The 19,121-nt window shown below is 40.8% G+C and overlaps 1 protein-coding gene across 4 annotated transcripts in view; it reads left to right on the top strand.

Moving 5' to 3' along the window:
* LOC111247374 (puromycin-sensitive aminopeptidase-like protein) overlaps positions 1-19,121 on the top strand; it is a 46,803-nt gene that overhangs the window by 6,119 nt on the left and 21,563 nt on the right. For 3 of the 4 annotated variants that reach the window (XM_086982952.1, XM_022798179.2, XM_086982954.1), the window contains one exon: positions 18,823-18,967. In XM_086982952.1, coding sequence (XP_086839078.1) covers positions 18,823-18,967 — 145 coding nt within the window. Of the gene's footprint in view, positions 1-5,625; positions 5,682-18,822; positions 18,968-19,121 lie in introns of those variants that run through there. The other variant, XM_086982953.1, reaches the window with a different exon arrangement.

Below are 19,121 nucleotides of genomic sequence, written 5' to 3'. Positions count from 1 at the left end.
TATACCCCACGTGTATATATTTATCGCCAGGTCATATGCATTCACCTGCTTCACTGTTTCGTAATGTCAATTCTCGTGGTGCCTACCTGTTACGTATAGCGTTCTCCCAGCGAGTATTCGTTCCCAGTAGACTCTGCCGACCATCTCGCTAGACCATTTGTGGTTGATGTTCGTTCAGTCGTCAATACGCAATATTGCGGTGATCTTCTCGTCCCTTCCAAAGATTGTCCTTGTCAATTACGCTTAAGTGGTACTTTACAGGCAAACACAGTGATGCATTCAGTCGGCGCGCTGATCCAAGGAAATCATCCAGCTACCCAGCGCCCCATAGACGCAAACGCGTGTCTATGGGGCGCTAGCATGCGATGTTGAAGATGAGGCGGGTCGGCGTTCGGTCAGTTAGTGTTTCTATTGGCGGCAGTGGACATGTATTTACACTCATACAGAACGGCTACATCGTCGGTTCTAACCGCCGAAGCGGCCAACTACCAGTCTGGTCTCGTTGCAACAAGCATTCACAGCGGTCATATGTATGTACTCGCGTCGTCTGCCTCGGCGGCGGCCACTAGGTCAATGGATTCAAGATACTCTGCGGCTGTTGGTGTTTGCCTGTCGCTTGGCAAACAGGGGTTTTTCTCCAAGGCCTTGAAGGAAGACCCCGATTTCGCGCAGAGCTTCCTCCTTCAATAACGCGCAATAACGTGTATATATCTGCCTTTGCTTCGTTTTCTATGTTCGTCTTTCTCCGATCTGGCCGTATCCGCCAAGCGCCGTAGCATCGTAACACCCTCAAGCACCTATCGTCCACAGTAGTTTTTCTTATACGGTTCTCTACGGCGGTTAATTTTTATTCGTGTCCTAGTATTCGCACTATTGGGAGAACTAGCTATTGGATGTAGGAGAAGGAGCGGCACAGGAATAACGGTTGCATACGTTTGTTAATGTGTATTGGAACAAAACGGTTGAAATAGTATGCACACTAGTAAAGGCAGACAAAAACAAAAACATAATCTTGTGAGAAATGTTTTTATATATCGATATCTGACGTCATAGTGTGATGTTGTTTATGCGTTAGGGGTACCGAAACCGTTGGTTTCAATAGACGATTTTAATAGAGATTAGCGATGCGATGATGTTAGTTTTATTGGATATTTTTTTTTAATGCAACGCGCACACATTATTGATAAAGACTATACTTGCGATCTGATTTAAAATCATGGCTGATGCGGCTTCGGTTTTTTCTACATAAAATGTATGGAACTAATCTATTTTCCAACCAGACTATTCTTTTTTGGTCACAACGTGACTATAATACTGTAGATCTTCTTTGAAATGCAGTCTAAGGAATATCTTAATTAGAGTGCACTAAGTGTAACTAACTGGTTACACTTAGTTCTTCCGTACCTAATATAGACCATTAAACCCGGGTTGAACCAAAACGAGTTAAAGTTTACCGAAACCATGGAGAGACAGCTTGTAAAAAAAAGACAGCTAGTAATAGGTGCCCGGTGATATATAACCGACTGTGATGGATTTTTCTGTCCAGCGCGTGTACAAAAGATACGACGCGTAAGTAAATTTGGTCTAATCCCAGTCCGGGTCTTGCTTGCGATTGCGATGAGGCGTGCTGTCTGGGTCTAGCCTGGTTCGTATAAAGTCAAGCGTTAAAAATGCATTTCGGTAGAATAAAATGTAACGGTTTTGCCTTCTACCCTATCTACAGTAGTGCTTCATAAGCCGTAAAGGCATATAGGAGGGAAACAGAGACAATTTCGCAATTTTTTTTTGTTCGCCCTTAATCAACACTATGTTTTGAAGAATTATAGAAATGTTATAGTGATGAATTATGGAATACTTTCCGAGCTGGCTATAAACTCGTATGATGTTAGACAGTCTGATATAAATTTAGGTCTATGTTAGAATCCTGTGCTTTGACGTCGGACACCGGTATTTTGTATTGTTCTACTGTGTGCAGGAAAAAACATAGTACAGCAAAGCAAAAATCAATTTACAGTTCCTTGCGAAGCTGTCTATTGGATCGGTGGAAAATTTCATTATGAAATTCCTTTGACCAGTCTTAAAATGAGTCTTAGCAGAGCTTGCACAACGTCGACATAACAAGAAAAATGGCGCAACCCAGCCAGTATGTAAATTGTCCATATCCTAAGCTAGTAAGAAACTTATTGCTGACTGCCCCTCAGAGTCAAGCGTTGCCAAGTAACGCCGTAAAGACGACCTATGAATAGGCTGAAGGAGTCGCTAGTCGCTGCTTCAGAGATCGTATGTTACGTGAAGGGGGATATTTTTATAGCCACTAATGTAGACTGAATCGTTCATTTAACGTTACGATTCTGAAATTCCATGTTCGATAAAACGAGGAAAGCTCGATCATTTTCCCATATTTGCTGCTATGAAAACTCGCCGCAATATCTATCAATGCTGATCTATAGGATTGACTGACGACTTGCTTTCCGTTTATTCAGTAAGGAACATATTGATTTTCATATATTTCCTCGATCTAACGAAACCAATGTTATCCCTTTACTGTACTTGTAAGGGGCTGGAACAAAGAATTATTAAAGCAGGGACTGAGAATATACAACGAATGTTTTATACTAAAATATCGCATAAGGCTGGGGCGGGTAGCGGTTGCTTGCTGCTTGCAATGACAGGATGAAATACAACAAGCGGATGGCAGTAGCTATAAGGCCGTAAAGTAAAGCTTCCGGTTTTCTCTAAATGCCTCACTTGGAAACGGATTTTTGAGACCTATTTTGTACATTCAATTCTGGACCGATATTAGTTAGGTAATAAGAAGGCACCTGCTGCTTTGTTGCTTTGTCGATTTTGGAACAAAAGCGTGAAGTCTCTTCATACTTGTGCTTTACTTGACTTTTCAGCTTTCGTAGATACTGAGCTAAATCTAAGATATATGGGCGTTGTTTTCGAACGAAAAATTCGTAACCGTACTAAAAGAAAAGCCTTGGCTATCCGGTTTACCTCTTTCGCCTTTAGAAAAAATCGCGAATGTGAATGGAAGCCACGGTTTGTATAATCTTCGCTGATCCTTCGATAGATGTCCCTAAGTAACAGGGAACAATGGGCCAACATAAAATATGACGACGACGTCAGATACGTTTTGGTTTTCCGTTTGTTTAGCAATGTTAGCCAGAAATGCCTTTCCTCTACCAGAAACCCCTTCTATTGAGGAGAATTTTGTATTTAGGTGGGTATACGGAATACTATGCTACGGCTAGAACGTGTACCTTCCAAAAACCATCACAGCTGCTTCTCTTATCTAAAATAGCTAACATACGATACTACAGTTCTTTACCATGAGTTAGTAATGGCACTATAGAAAGGCTTTAGTCAACAAGTCCGTAACATTTTGCCTACCCACTCCTCGACATTTAGCTAAGTTTCACTGAATGCAACTAACTGCTCAGCCTACTCAAGTTTATAGTACTTAGGCAGCGAATACATGTCTTTATGTGCATATAACTACGATCACGCGTCACAGACGTTGAGAACCACTCGGCGATGGCTGACGTTCGTATTGCTTTCGAGGCCCGGGCGCGTCTCCTTTCGGGATTACGACTTCACAATTTTGCCATAGGGCTGTAGCTCGCGCGCGGCAGCATCCTTCCTTTGTATTTCCCGTTTCTCCTTTTACTTCTACTTAAATGCATTTGTGGCGCTTGAAGCACTTGAAGTACGCCAACTCTCCAACCACCGCCCCTTGTTCTTGCGTCTTTGGTGAAGGTATTGACGGTGCGGGGAAGCAGCGTGGCTGAGCAGAGCCTGAAGAACGGCTAAGAAGTTTTATGGCGCGGATACAGGGCAATGGTAACGGTTAGAGGGAGAGTCGGGTCGAGTGTCTGGCCAAGTATGTGTCGCTCGCATGTGTATATAACGGCGTGTCTTGTGTTACGAGCTTCGTGCATAAGTCTAATAGAATTTCTACTGGAGCTGATAGGAGGCAGCGGCGTCGGCTCATCGTGCCTTTACGGCCGCAGTAACAGTGACAAGAAGGTTATCTGTCCTGCTGCACGAACCCCGCATGCAGCACAATAGCCCACGATGGTAAGTTTTCTCCACTTGCAACTTGACGATCAAAACGTCTGTTTACTTAGGCTTGTCTCATGGGTGTAATCTATGTCCCTACGGTAGTTGTTAGTTCGTCGTTCATATATGAAAGAAGCATGGCTCTTGTGTACTTCCTCATGGCCTTCTGTTACATGATTACGTATATAGTTTCGAATAAAGGCCACTGCAGTACTGCTCAGAAAAAAAAGTGCAGAACAATCGTAGGATTACAACGTCTGCTACTACTGCCGAACGAATCAGTACTGAGACGCCATAATCGAGGTTATGAGAGAAAGAAGACATGACACTGTGAATATATGCAAAGTTATTTTGGTGGATAGTCAGGATGCGCTGCGTTCGGCTTGTGGTAGTCTAGATTATCAAGTGAAACAAATAAATAATTTTTCCAGAGAACATATAGTTATAGCGAGATGTATACTAATTCGGAATGGTACCAACTATACATTTAAATTCTTATTGAAACGTATTCTTAGGGGGGGTTAAGTGCGGCTGCCTTGGGCACTTTTCCCATTTCCTAGCGGCTGTTGCAAAATGGCCTATCTACGATTGTTTGTACAGAGACTTCATTGTTCAGGCTTGAATGTAGTTGTTTAAATATAGTGATGGGCTCTATTGGGTCAATCGCCTGTCGTATTATTATGTGTACTGCTAAATAAACAGAGTCATCTTAGACGCCAGATTGAAAATGAGCTCATCAATAGCTTCGTTATTTTTTTTTAGTTGTTGATGCTTCACTATCGATTTGTTAGATTTGATTTTAGCAGAATTACCTCAATGTGCGGCGTAGTTACACATCAACATACAATAACAAACACAGTACTAGCACCACGGTTTTCTTCTGAGAAATATTAAACTTTACTTGTAACGTATTTATATTAAGATGATTGTTAGCGTGACGTAATGGGATTACTAGTTTAGTCATAATGGTGCGCCGCGGAAGCGTTGCGTTGTCGAGAGTCTCAATCATTCGGTGTTTTCTAAGAAAAACAAGGCTATTATTGAGTAAAAGGAGATTTAAGGGAACGCTTTTGTCATACTGTCGAGGTTTTTGTGAATTTGTAAGCTAGTTCAGAGTGACGCGATGAGCAGTCGATTAAGATTATCGCAGTTGTCAGTCTTGGCCCTGAGGGGCTAGTGTCCTGGGGGTTTCGGCTAAGTAGGTAACCATTGTTATCGTACATACTAGTAGTATTCGTTTCAGTATCCGTTGCCCTTTAAATCGTGTACAGCTAACTGAGTTCTTCGGTATCTCGGGTGAGAATGAATGCATCTGTAGGTGAAGGCGCTGAATGGCCAAGCTAAAATAGCAGCTGACTCCATAAATAATCACAACAACTCTCGAAAAACGCCGGGTTAAAAACGCTTATCGTCGCCTAACAGAAGGTCAGTTGCGGTTCTGTTTTCTTCTAGTACAGGCGACTTAGGTGGAGATTGTTAGCAAAGAGCTGCAGGTTGAGCCACTCGAACGGTTGCCATCAGGCCTGCATGGAAGGACATGGACGGGGAAAAAGTCTGGACCAAAAAAGATTTGACATGACAACTGAATTGGCAGATTGCACGTTTCTGTCACCAGGGTGGGTTTTAATCGAAGATAGCTCGCAATACCGTACACTGTATCGGGTCTGGCCCATACAAAGCCACAAAAAAACTGTATACTATAAACTACCATTAAAACTGATCATTGTTGTAAGGAAATAAGCCCAGATGCAATGAAGTAGGTAGTACTTTTCTACTGCCTCAGTTTGCCCGCACACCTATGCTTAACTACATAAAGAATCGATTTCCGTTATTATAAGTTACAGTTTAAACGCATTTAAACAATTTACTTTAGCTTGATAATTTATAGGCAGAAAAAAAGAAGAGTACGTGTGATTTTCTTCGCGCGTATGTTTTGGTGATTTTACATCGTGACACAAGTTCAAACATTTTCTGTGTCCGTGATAATCCTAATCCTCGGCTATGGCTGATCGTCTAAATAGGCGCTATTTCTTTTCATTTTTGCGTGAAGAATATTGGATAGACTCTTGCGCTGCTCTTGCACACTGATTATTTGACAATTTACTTAAGTGAAATGGATTATGATCGCCTCAGCTAAATAGGTTGTGAGTGACCATTGAATGAATTCCTCCATAAACGTTCTAAACGAACGCAAATGGAAAAGCGGGGCAACGGCTCCTTTACGTAGCTCGGGTTAACAGCGTATTTTTTTTACTGCTATTGATTCTGTAGCCCTTTGCATTTGAGTGTCTGTACGGTACTCATTATAAAGCTTGTTAATGATTTATGGGTGAGGCAAACGCCATTATAAACACTTAGCTATAACGAGTCTATTAAACTTTGACGAATCATGAATGATGGGCCTCATAGAAATAAGGACGCTTACTGATGGCTCAGATGACAAAACATGTCCAGGTGCATGGAATGGACTGTGCGGATAGGACCACTAGGACATTATATACACCTTATGTTATGATATACTGTTTCTTCTTGCGGAAATAAAAGTTTCCAGTCATAGTTAGGTCTACTCGTTCTATACGCTAGCGCATTTGACAAACGGAGGGATGTGAGGATGCCGTCTAGTTGTATATATACGATGAAGTCTATGCGGCACCGCCAGCAATGATAGAGTAAGTTGAATTCGCTTCGCACGCAAGTAACCGTTTACTAATAAGCACGCTTTAACATCCGGCTTAACGTATATCACGTGCCAGGTATACGCCAACAGTAATTCCGCTACAGAAGCTTCGTTTTACGTATCTCGTCTGGTATTTACAGGTCTGTTCGTTCATGTATTTAGCGCGACTGGACTGAAGTCACGTTTTAGATGTAGTTAGCAAGAACGGAAGGCTTGAACAGGCCCTATGACTGAACCAATCAAATCACACTGTCGACTACGTACTCTAATCGGAATGTCATGAAGTGCAACGTTTACCAATAAGCTAGGACGGGATAAAGCCAGCAGCGCTCTCACTTCTTTTTAGCTTTCAGTCAGATCGAGGTTGTTTCCAGAGAAGCCTCGCAGAATTCTGAGATTTTTGATTGAACACGTAATAGTTCCTAGGTTTATATATTTATAATATAGGGGTGTATTGGCTACGTAATACGCACGCACACACACACGCCTACAGACACGCACGATACACACACACACACACAAGCAAGCCCGCGCACACATACTCACATTTGTATATATTGCGGTAGATGATGTTTCCTTACACCTCAGTGACGCTGGCCTAAATAATATTGAGCATAACGAAGCGTATATTGAAACTGGAAGTTGCTATTATGTCGTTCAGGTGCTCACGTTCGGTACACATGTACGTTACACAACTATTCCATTACCCTAAGTCGCTTCGCACCCCCCGAGCGCGAAGGCCAGCCCCGTACGCTGTTTGGTGAAGAATTTCCATGGGGTCGTTTGCAGATCGGCGCCCCGCCAGATTACGAACCGGGGCTACGCTTTGCTTAGTATCACGGTTCTTTGACAAAAGCCTTTAGGGAAACACAACATGTCCCACAACAAGCTACAGGTACTTCAAACGGGCGTGGAGGGAACAATGTCCGAACATGCAAAGTGTGGTAACGCTACAAGCTGTAGTTGTATTATTTCCGTTGCGTTATTCGTTTGTTATTGTTATTACGATTATTATATAGTAACACCTTCGTGGATTATGCGATTATATTTATATGTGTCTGTTCATATGTTTTATACCGTCGCGTATAAGCCTTGCGTCTAGAAGTTGCTTTGACGACTTGAAAGCAACAAAATGAAACAAGCTCACCGAAGAGGCTTCCTTTTTTTTTATTATGAGTGAGCGATAGGAACAGATTTCGACGTGAGACATTTAGGAAGACACAGAAAAACGAAGGCGAAGATCAGGATGTTGACTTCAGTCTTGTGCTAACAAATGCAAAAGATAAAAAAACTTTCAAATGAAATGCAGCTGAATCTCTCGGCCGCTGGCTTGTCGGCATGGGTCTGCGAAAATAAAAATTGATTTTTTTGGGCAGTTGTTTTAGCGCTATTAAATTCTAATTTAAACTATTCACTAATAGATGGTAGACTTCGATGCACATGTGCGACGCCTGTCGATAAAACCTTTATTGGATTGTTCATTGCGGCGAACGACGACATTTACATCAGCATGTCAAACGTCTCTGGATGAGGTTTGATGTTGAATAAATGTGTGGGTTTTTGACCTAAGCAGCCCCCCAGAAGTGGACAGCGGCCAGTTCAACTTTGTGGTCGAACTTGAACTTTTGCCTGCATCTTTTATGCCCTCGATATTTCCGTTAACAGCTAAAGTTGTCGCCCTGTCGCTGTGCTTGTGCACATAGTCCCCCGCATTATCGTAGCCGTCTAAAATATGATTCCACAGTAAATCGAATAGTGAACCGGATGCTCACTAGTTCGAAGACCTGATGAGTAGGATCTACTGTTGTATCTTCGTGGTTACCTTAGCAGCTACGTGGTAAAATAATCAATGAAGAAAGATTTCCTTCAACTTCAGTGTGGCGCAGGAATTAACTCATCATCCTTACACCTATAGATACCTCTCAATTCGCTAATACGGGTTTTACTTAGTCGTTAGCTATTGCCAAATACGTCGAGTAAATGGTTGTTTCATTAAAACAGTGCAATAAGCAGAGTTTGCCGGGCTTTTTTAGTTTAGAAGATTTTCGCTTACATATTGAGAGTCGCATACGGTGAAGCGTGTTTACTGTGAAGACGACGGAATCTGATGGCTTTCTGCATTGCACGGTTGCGTGTTTAGTGTTGGTCCAGTAACGTATTGTTATTATATGGAGAATTATGTGAAGACAGATCGGTAACGCTATTCAACAACAGTACATCTTGTTACAACCTTATGTTCTACAGTGAAATATTATGATTAATATAGAAAACAATAGGCTTGATGAATGAAATAGCACGAGACGAACATTAGTAGTATTTGATTGCCAAAGTATTCGTGTCGCTCATGTATGGGGAAAGCCCGCATGGTCTGTTGTTGGCATCACGTGACGAGTGCCATTACGTCCTTGGGGACCACCGATTGATTACAATCGTCTTACGTAAAGGCAAGCAACACGTATAGAACGAGTTAAGGACAGCAACGTTTTCCGCTTTGTTTGTCACACGTCCGTTGTCAACTAAACATGCATTTGCATACAAACGAGCCGTTAGCGCCGTGCAATCACGATTTCAACTATAAATAGTTGCGGTAGCTGAAGCAGCTGCTCGTTCACCATTAAAGAGGAGTTCATTGTCCTTTGCCACGGCGTGTTAAACGTGCATGCCGAGACTGTACGCTTGCGAGGGGCAACACAACGCTAAGCTATTGCCATGCTATTTCAGAGTTGTCTGTGTTAGGGTCGCGAAGTACTGCCGCTCGAGAATTTCACACGGACTTATTTGCGCAATAATGAATATAAACAACGCGAAGATGAAGAGTGATCTTCACGAAGATCGTTTGAATACGAGTACAGAATGAGAAGAGCGACTCGACTGCCTCATAAGAGGTATGCAGAACCCCAAAAAACATCTGTGAGGAGCATAATGTCAGGACTCGACGAGAAGAACCACTTCATGACCTCGTACTTAAATCGATCGAAATTAAATGTTCATGAGCAAAATCAAAAGCTGACGCGTAGGAGAGAAAAACAAATAGATGCATACAATCGAAGATGAGGTTTTTCCTTGTTGGTCTGAGGTCTTTGAGGTATTAGTGCAGCTAAGAAATTCATCGTTAAATATAGCTCCACAGTATATGATTCTATAACTTAGTGAATTTGCTACTGGCTAATAGTATATGATACGATGGCAAATCAAACGCTAAGGAATAATTTTATTTACGATTTTTTTTCTTGTTAATCCTGACTTATTCTTCTATGGCTATCATCTAAGTTTGTCACAGAAACAAGTTAATAGTATTTCGCTATGAGGAGGTTAAGAGCGTCGGGTTATTCGTAAGCCCTCTGCCTATGTTAACGGAATAAATCTATCCTAAAATAGGACAGACAAAGACGGCTAGCAAAGCTCTCTATGAATAATATGGTATAAAGTTAAGTTGGATAAGCCAATTTTTTGCGTAATCTAGGGAGTGGCGAAACAGTTTCCTCAGCTTCCGAGATCCAATTTCAGTGTTTAGTGGGCGTTGTCCGTATTTGTTTCAGTAACGCGTCTAGCAGTGTACATACGAAAAGAACATTCTAGTACGCACTGTAGATCCATCTTATTGCCGAGATGTCATTTGACTGATTTTATGTGCTTATACATGTGTCAGTTGTACATTGCGTCCAACAATAGTTGAACACCTTTTCAGCACATTGAGCCTACGTTTACCACCATGTGACATGTACTCCAGCATAAAAAAGCCTTATCCCAACTATTGTTATCAATTCTGTATAATATATCTGAGGTTACTACGGGTTAGTCAACAGTACTATTAGTCGAATTTCTTCTAAACGGTATTACGTGCATTTTGTATCATCATAGAGGTCCAACAGCCGTATAGCTTCATAGGAAAGGCTACTATGTCCGAAACACAATGAGCTTCGATATGTACACTCCAGTAGAACTTTTGTAAAATTTATAACCCGCGTCATTTTCAAATGATTTGTTATAAGTCTTTTTTTTCTTTTAAGAAACTTTTAAGTTGCATAAATACATATTGGCGGGTCACTTTAAGAAGTGAGAGTTAAACCAAAAACATGACACACGCGAACTCCCGAATTTCTACTATAACGTTCTTTATTCTATAAGCAAGTCACAGCGGAATGGATCGATACGTTCTGAATCATTAAACTTCTAAATGTCTAAATATATAAACATCGTAAAAAATAAAATAAGGAAAAATGAAAGGTTGTAACGTAGCTTCATTAGAGCTACGACTCCCTAGATTCATAATAAATCATTTATGAACACACATATTTTGGTCAGAGATGTCTAAGAGAGTACATGTACACCTCAGCCCTCTCCCCCAGAACATACATTGTTACAAGAGTGGTACATTCACGTACCGTATAGCTCCCATGAGCGTCGACACCCCACGTGTTACGCGCCTTGCCTCGCACCAATCCACAACCGATAAAAATTAGACTATATATGTTTAAGCAAAATCACACTTTATTCATCCTACGTAGTTGTGTTTATGCCCGTCGTGGAGGGCTGGCGCAACAGCTACTGCGGCTATTGCTTCCCCACGCCACTGCATCGGATGGGAGGCAGTAGCCTCCTGTGGACAATACGGCTATGCATATATGGTAATCCTTAATAATGTTGCTACAACTTTGACGTTCTCTTGAAAAATTGTTTTGAAAAAATTTTGTTAAGGACAGCAGCGCCGACGTCTACACCGGCGCAAGACACCCGGATTTTCGAACGCTATTTTTTCCGTTTGTTTTCTTATGCCTTACTCGTACTCTATTCTACTATTTGTATCAGTTACCTTTGTACATTTGCATTCTTCAACTCTTTACTGATCACGTTTATTTGGTAATCATTATCGACAGCAGTACTCTTAATTAGCCTTACTTTGCCACCTGCCAGGCGGGGGAATCGTAGGACAACAATGAATTCCATATCCACCTGTAAGGGCTCTAGCCCGCTGTGTTACAAGCTTGCTTGGGCTCAATGTTAACGGGCAATAAACACAGCAATCTTTTACTAGGCATGATAGTTGATTCCACGTCTCACACCACTTTCATATAGGCAGCATTCTGTACACTGTAAACATTTCCTCCTTCCTTCATCAACGGTGATCTTCGATGTCACCTTGCTTTTCATGGACATCATCAGATCCATTGTATACTATTGAGGTTATCTGATGAGATCTGTGTTATGCGAAATCATTAGAGGCTGCATGTTTATGAGCAGTCCTTTTTTGTTACAGAATAAAAATTCCTTTAGGGAAAGAAGTGTTTGCTGAATGACAAATGCCAAATATACCACCAGTTTGTCTATTTTGAAACGGAGAAAGTGTTGATCTTCAAAGTTATGAAGATTTTCATCTTGCAAGTACTTAATTTTCGATGCATAATGAAACCTATTAAAATAATGAAAAAAAAAAAAAAACAAGTTGTGTTGTCTGCAAAGGAAACTTCAAGCGAGAAAAAAGATGAATCTTCAAATAAATTAAAGGAAGCTTTTATTAAATACTACGGGAAACACTAGAACTAGAGAAGTTCAACGTACCGAGGCATAGAGTATAAGCAGAGGTAGAAATTTCGACCCTTAGGAAAAAAGCGGTTGAACATTTATGGCCCATCAGATTGCTTGCAGGTGGCAAAAAACCAAACGCATTATTATTTCGCTCTAAGCACGCTGGGGCATTAACTATAACTTAGAAGATTATTCGTAGCCGACACTGACAAGCTGATCCCATATTATCAAGGCGTGATGGCGCCCTCTACTTTCCATGTCCTGATACCCTACAAATTAGGCCACAATGCTATATGAATTCACGAAAAGTATTAACTGTTTTAAAGCAAAAACTAAAATATATTTGCACGTTATATCAGTATTAGTTAGAAAGCAAACATTTTGATCGATGCTCTTCTGGCATTTCTCTGATAATATCGTAATTCGATCGTTGCGGAATATCTATGATTTTTTGGCAAAAAATTGTGCCAAGCGATTTTTGCATCCCTTCATTAAAACTAAGCTAAAGAAGTTCTATAGAAGCGAAACGGATGATAGTCTGAAAGTGTAAAATCTAAGCTATATGGTTGATGCACGAAATTTTTTTGTATTCAGGTTCTCTTAATTTTTTTCATGAAGCTAAAGAGATGTGTATATACTGGCACTTTCACGGTAGAAGATAACGCCTTGTTTCTTATCAGCTCGAGTTTATCTTTTTCGATGGCTTGCTGTAATCTTCTCAGTCTAGGCTTGGACACAGATTGTGAAGGTCATTGTCTATCGTGTACGGTCAGCCCCTCATTATCCGTGGTCACACGTTTTAGAAATGGCTCGAATTTGTTATGGGAGTTTGACAGATCGAAATTCAAGAGGAAAATTCTCCTGCGTCAATTTCTGTGGCTCCCGAATATCGAACTTCTTTTCGACACCCGGCTTTCTTCAAATAGTTTTAGATCGTTTGGTGGTAGATTTTTATTTCTGATGATATAATTAATCGTTAACCGCGTGTCGGCCTCGCTCCGCTTTGATAGTTATTTGACCATTGCCTTTTATGTAATTGGTCGATTAATACGGTGAGATTTCCAAAATAAAAGCGACGCCATATTTAGGCCGTTCGTTTTCTGATGTAGCATCTTGACCATGAACGGCATATTTTTTTTTATCGGCTTTAGCCATATTTATGCCTCTATTGTAATAAGATCGTAAACTATAACGAACTCGAACAAAAATTGTAGTTATCTTAAAGTTGCTATTTTTCTAAATCTAAATGAAGGCGTTCCTGTAATTTGTATCCATATTGCAAAGTCTCGGCTTTCAAATGACATCAGTACGATGTATGTAACTTGAGATATGTGACTTTAAACTTATCTATATATCTTCATAGACGTCATCATATAGACGATCTTCATTTCCGTCTACGTTCCGTATATTACTGTATGACAGTTTGGATGTTATTAAACCTAAACAAAGACTGAATTTAAAATTGTCTAAACTCTATATATTGTGTTTCTCTCTCAAGGGCAAAGGGTTACTAATAAGGTTTAAGGATCAGCTTTATATCTGTATAGGAGATCTAGGGGAGCGTATCCAAACTCAATTTTCATGGAATGACTATGCCAATCTGTCAAATCACCCTGCTCTCTAAAGCTGAGCAATCATTGGATTTAGGTCAACTGTGTCCGGACAGACTCTTTTGTTAGCCAGCTTCCTCTTTTCCCTGTTACACGAGGCTTGTCTGATCTGTGATTTGACATCCTTTGTTGCCACTTGCTGCCTGTTTGTCAGGCTCTTTGCCAAGTTAAAATATAGCAGAATTTTTGTTTTGTAGCATGCGGCTCTGGCAGCTACGCGAAGTCCGAGTAACATCTGAAAGAAGGAATGCCACACATATCAGAAGTGAAGTTATTCTTAAGTCAGAAAGTCAACTGTTAATAAATAAGGCACTTGGACTGAAGCAGTAGTTGGTTTGTTGATGTTGTCGTTATGACTTCAAATGAACGTGGAAGCTATTTGTGCACCCATCTGGAATGGTTTTTATCGTAAAATTTTATAAACATTACTGCCGATTCTGTTCTTCTTGGCACAGTCTTCTCTCATTCGATGACTGATAGTTTGTTGAACTAAAACTATGTTGGCTAGCCGTTTTTAGCTACAGTAAATACTGGTGTATTACGAGCGTAATCATTTTTCATGTCTCCCTATCCTAACGCAGCTTCAAATCCCTCCGACGAAGGATTCTCTCGTAACCTCATGGATGTCTCACTAGCAGAGTAGGTTTGACCCGCTATCTGTATACTCTCTATACTCTATGCAGTACAAGCTCTAGTATCCATCGGCATTTGGTTGATTTAGTGACTGACATGACATGGAAAAATTCAAATAAACTGAAAAGTAATTACCCTACTGCCACAGGAAGGTGTTTAGGTCACCTTATTATTGCGTGTGTAGGTCTGCTGGGTACCAAGTTAATTAGGCTAGATTCCTCCCGGCAGGTGTCCTAAAACATGGCCGAAAAGACGATACGGAAAACGTTTCGTGTAAAAGGGCTTAAGCTAAAAATCACTTATACTCGTTTAGGACGTCTTGTTTCTTTAAATGAACTGATAAGTGTAGTGAGTTAAAGTTTCTTCGCGCCGGTTGTACTTGTGCTTTTCCATTCCTATAATTTGATATGAAACCCCTATGTAAAGTACGCAACCTCCTAGCCCATTGGATTGCAGCCACATTTGGACATGCTATTTATATCGTGGCTACAAAAACATCATCTAAATGTTTGCCAAAAATAGAAGTAGAAGGTGCCTCAAACGCTCTGAATTTCAAACTTATCGATTATAGTGAACGTCCCCTCTCCAGTGAGATAGCGCTATTAGCTAACCTATCGCCATGATGTGTCCCATAAGCTGTGTATGTCCCTAATGATTTGAAGTTCTTTACTTCAGCCGAGTTGGCGGTTTAAAAGCTTTGAAGTTGGTATCTGCTCGGATCAGTTTGACTTATGTGCGTTCTAAACAAAAGCGAGATTTGAATGTTGTGTTCTGTGGCCGTTCATATTTGCTAGATGAAGTTTAATAAAGCCATCTACATATTAGATACGAGGTTTAGTACGATACGCGCCATGTGCTCATGTAAAAAAACGAGTGTTTCGATGTTAATGTCCGGAGCTGCAGTAGCACATCATCAGAAAACGAGCCAAACACATTAACATTTACATGTCTCAAATTCGAATGTGCAAATTACTAGGTAGAGGTTTTTCTGGAAAACGATAACGTGAACACAGATGAATTTATCGTCGTTTACGTTGACGTGTGTGATTTACTAAGTGCAGTGTTTTTTTGTTTTGCCTCGTAAGCTAATAACTCAGCAGCCCCTCTTCACATTTGTCGGTTCAACCTGTTCTATGTGCTTCTAAACACGGATAGTATGTGTTGTACATAAATCTGACGTGCTTCTTTTCTTTTTTTTTTTTTTTTTTGAGTAACCACATTCACGTATGAGAGTCAAAAGCCATCGCATAGCCGGATTTTAGTGTTGTTCTAGTTTGCCCGTATTTGTCTCCGTTTGTGCAAAAAGCCCATAGTCGTTACGAGGTTGTAAGTTGTCATGCCTGCCAGTTAAGCAATACCGGTGTATCTTCAGCACTGAAGAGAGATCCTCAAAGGCCTGCTGGCCACGATAGTAGTTTTTTAAAAACTGAAAATTGCTGGCCCTGTTTACACTAATGCTCATCAATCAATAGTCTCTATTATTAATCAAACTTTTTTAGTCAGATTCGCTAACAATGTAAAGTTAAACTTCGATAAAGAAACAGGTTACTTATAACGCCAATGAGAGCGAAGGACAGTGTCAGAGCGGCAGTAACATCTTGGGAAATCACGAGGAAAAACAATTAAATTTTTACTAGCTAAATAGACAGGAAGACTGTTCAAATCATGAGATATTGCACATTTGCAGCGTTGACATTTCGTGGATTCGGGATTCGCAAGAAGGTTGTACTCATGTGCAACGTAACATCTAAGTTAACGATTTCACATAGCGTCTCTCCTTCTGTCGGTACGTTATTCAATGAACTCAACGTTCTTCTCTACTAATCTAGCCTCGTACTTTTTACTGATTGGCAGTTAAGCTCAGGTCTCTCGTATTCGATTGATCACAGGATCTGTCTAGTTCCTTTTCCACTGTTCTTTTGGAGGCGATTTATCATTCTCGTGCTTATTATCCTATCTTTGGTCATCTTGATTTAGAATCCAGCGTACAGGATTTAATGCACTGCTTAACGACACGTTTATCGACGTGCGTTAAGAGACAGCTCAATATTTTGTCCACCATTCCCAAGATTTTGCCCAACGATTGTTTGCCAACGCTGGCTCTCGACCTTTGCTACTACCTTGGCTTTCTACCTAGCAGTAGTTGAGCATCGAGTTGCAGATTGTTCGAGTTTCAGCTCACCAGGGGGAGACACGTTTAGCCAACCGGCATCGTAAGGGTTATCGTGTTTACTCAACAACTGTTTCAACAACAGTCCGCGGTGTAAGATCCGGGCGTGTTACATGTCGACAGCATGGGCTACAGCTAAAATGCACCTGTCGTGCACTGCCGAGTGGAAGCACTTCGTTACCCTTTGCTTGAACGTTGACATACAGCGCTTCTGTGTGATATAAATTATGGTAATAGGCAAGAATTCAAGTACGTATATTGATGGATGTATATGCGGGGGATAGCGGGGTCTGTCTATGTATGTGCGCTGTCGGTTCGAGTGACGCGCTATGTTGTGTAAATATCAGAAGTGTATACTACACCGATAGGCTAAAATCCGGAGAAAAAAACTACGTTATGTAAACAGTTTGTTCTGGGGTGCTCGAATTTCGCAGTGAAGAAAAAGGCTAAAAAAAGAGCTAAAAATTATATATGCATACAAGTATACAAAAATCGAGCATATATAAAATTCAGCTCTAAACGGCTGCACTTACTCTTAGTTAGGTTGATTGCTGAAAGAGATCTTTATTACATGAATACTTCTTTGCTAGGCGGCAGTCAGAAACCAATGCGGACGCACGTAACACTATCACTGGCCTATAATTAAGGCCCAGATATGGTTATGACGATGTTGCTGTAATCTAAAAATGATGGTATCACTCATTTTATCGTGTTTTTTCATCCGAGTACTTCATCGAGCATCGTCAAAAATGCAGTACCATGAATAAACCTGGGTCTGTATTCCATCGTATCTCTCCGAAGGTTGTGCGTTGTATTATCTTTTTTCGTACACGTAAGTTAGATCAAGCTCAGCTAGAAAATCTGCCTGACCTAATAGCTACAAATATGATATAAATTCGTAGAAAAGAGAGCTGTTCAGTGCAGGTTTTCAGCCTTAACACTGCATCCCCTGCACCACGAACGAAGTGGGATTGCAATATAACCTGTAATGCTGGCCAACATACAATACGATATGATATAGGTGCGGACGACTGCTTTTTGCCCGCATTTAATGCTGGTTAGGTATGTACATGCTTCTGTTATAGGGTGCTTAAAGCCATGAGCACAGTGTTAGGGAACAACCTGTCATGGCATAGTACCTCTACCGACGTCTAGAAGCAGGTGACCATGAAATGCGTCCATCGTAGCAATTCAATTGGACACGACTCCCGGTTTTCTATGCTCCCGTTGGTTGCCGCTTATCAACGCCACATTAGGCCACATCTCTCTACTGTTCACAGTCAATTGCATTTGACTACAGGCTGGAACTCAACATATGGGGTAGCGGTATCAAACAATACTGTATGGAACGTACGTCTGTTAGGCAGTTGCCCGAAAGCTTACTCAGTTCAAGATCGCCGATCCAATTTAATCCCAAGTACCTCTTGTATGATATAAATAGGCTATGAACGTTAGCTTCTAACTTTTTTTTTTCTCTAACCTTAAAACTAAGTTGAAATAAGAAAAAGTAGAACGAGTGTATATATGGCGTGCGATTGCTAATCATAGCTTCGAAATCATAATACTTCTATTGCGAGTTTTCTAATGCTTGAAACGGATCAGGACATAGCTTAAACTAGAAGTGCAAGGCTATGGATACGTAAAGCTTTTCGAACGTCATAACCGCAAGCTTAGAAAGCCATACCCAACAGATAGAATATACCCATAGAATATCAGCTAGGTTAACGCTATTCTATAAATTCATAATTGCTATTCAGTTGTAAGATCGCTTACACCGAGACCCATACTGTTCTGTGCACCCTGTTTTGGCAGATCTGTTCCTTTTTCTGCCAAGTGTTTGCCCCTTTATAGTCGACTATGATTCGCGGCAAGTCTTGGGTTTTGTATACACTGTGTGTATAGTGTATATAGAAGAGGTAAGGTGGCAAATGATGTCGAAGTAAGTGTAGCATGGGTCAGAGGCGTGATTTCCCGGTGGCTATCGTATTAATATCGTAATAACACAACTAACATATAGCGTTTGGAATCGATTTTTATTAAGCCAGTGCTATAGCCAGTCAATGATAGTACGCCTAAGACAGTTACTATCGCAATAGAGACTAAAGGACCGTTACACTAATTGATGCCCATTTTGATTTCAGAAATTCGGGCACGTCGTCAGCATCTGTAAAGTACAAAACATTTACCCGACTTCCACGAAATGTTTTACCTGTCAGTTATAACATAACACTGAAGCCTGACCTGAATAGATTTGTCTTCGATGGTTCCGTCAGCATCGCTATTAAGGTATTTGATTTCGTTTCCAAACGAGCGTAGTTAATTAATAATAAAAACTCAGTTCGTTATTTTTGGGTGGGGGGAGTATTATTTAGAAACGAGTTCTACCTACCTAAACTCAGCCCCAATCTGAGTTGCAACCCACATCTGGCAGCTGCCCGAG

This window comes from Varroa destructor, unplaced genomic scaffold (genome assembly GCF_002443255.2).
Source record: "Varroa destructor unplaced genomic scaffold, Vdes_3.0 BEIS01000003.1, whole genome shotgun sequence".
In the NCBI taxonomy this organism is placed as follows: domain Eukaryota; kingdom Metazoa; phylum Arthropoda; class Arachnida; order Mesostigmata; family Varroidae; genus Varroa; species Varroa destructor.
Note: the sequence above shows the minus strand (reverse complement) of the source record. Positions and strands in the feature narration are given on the sequence as shown.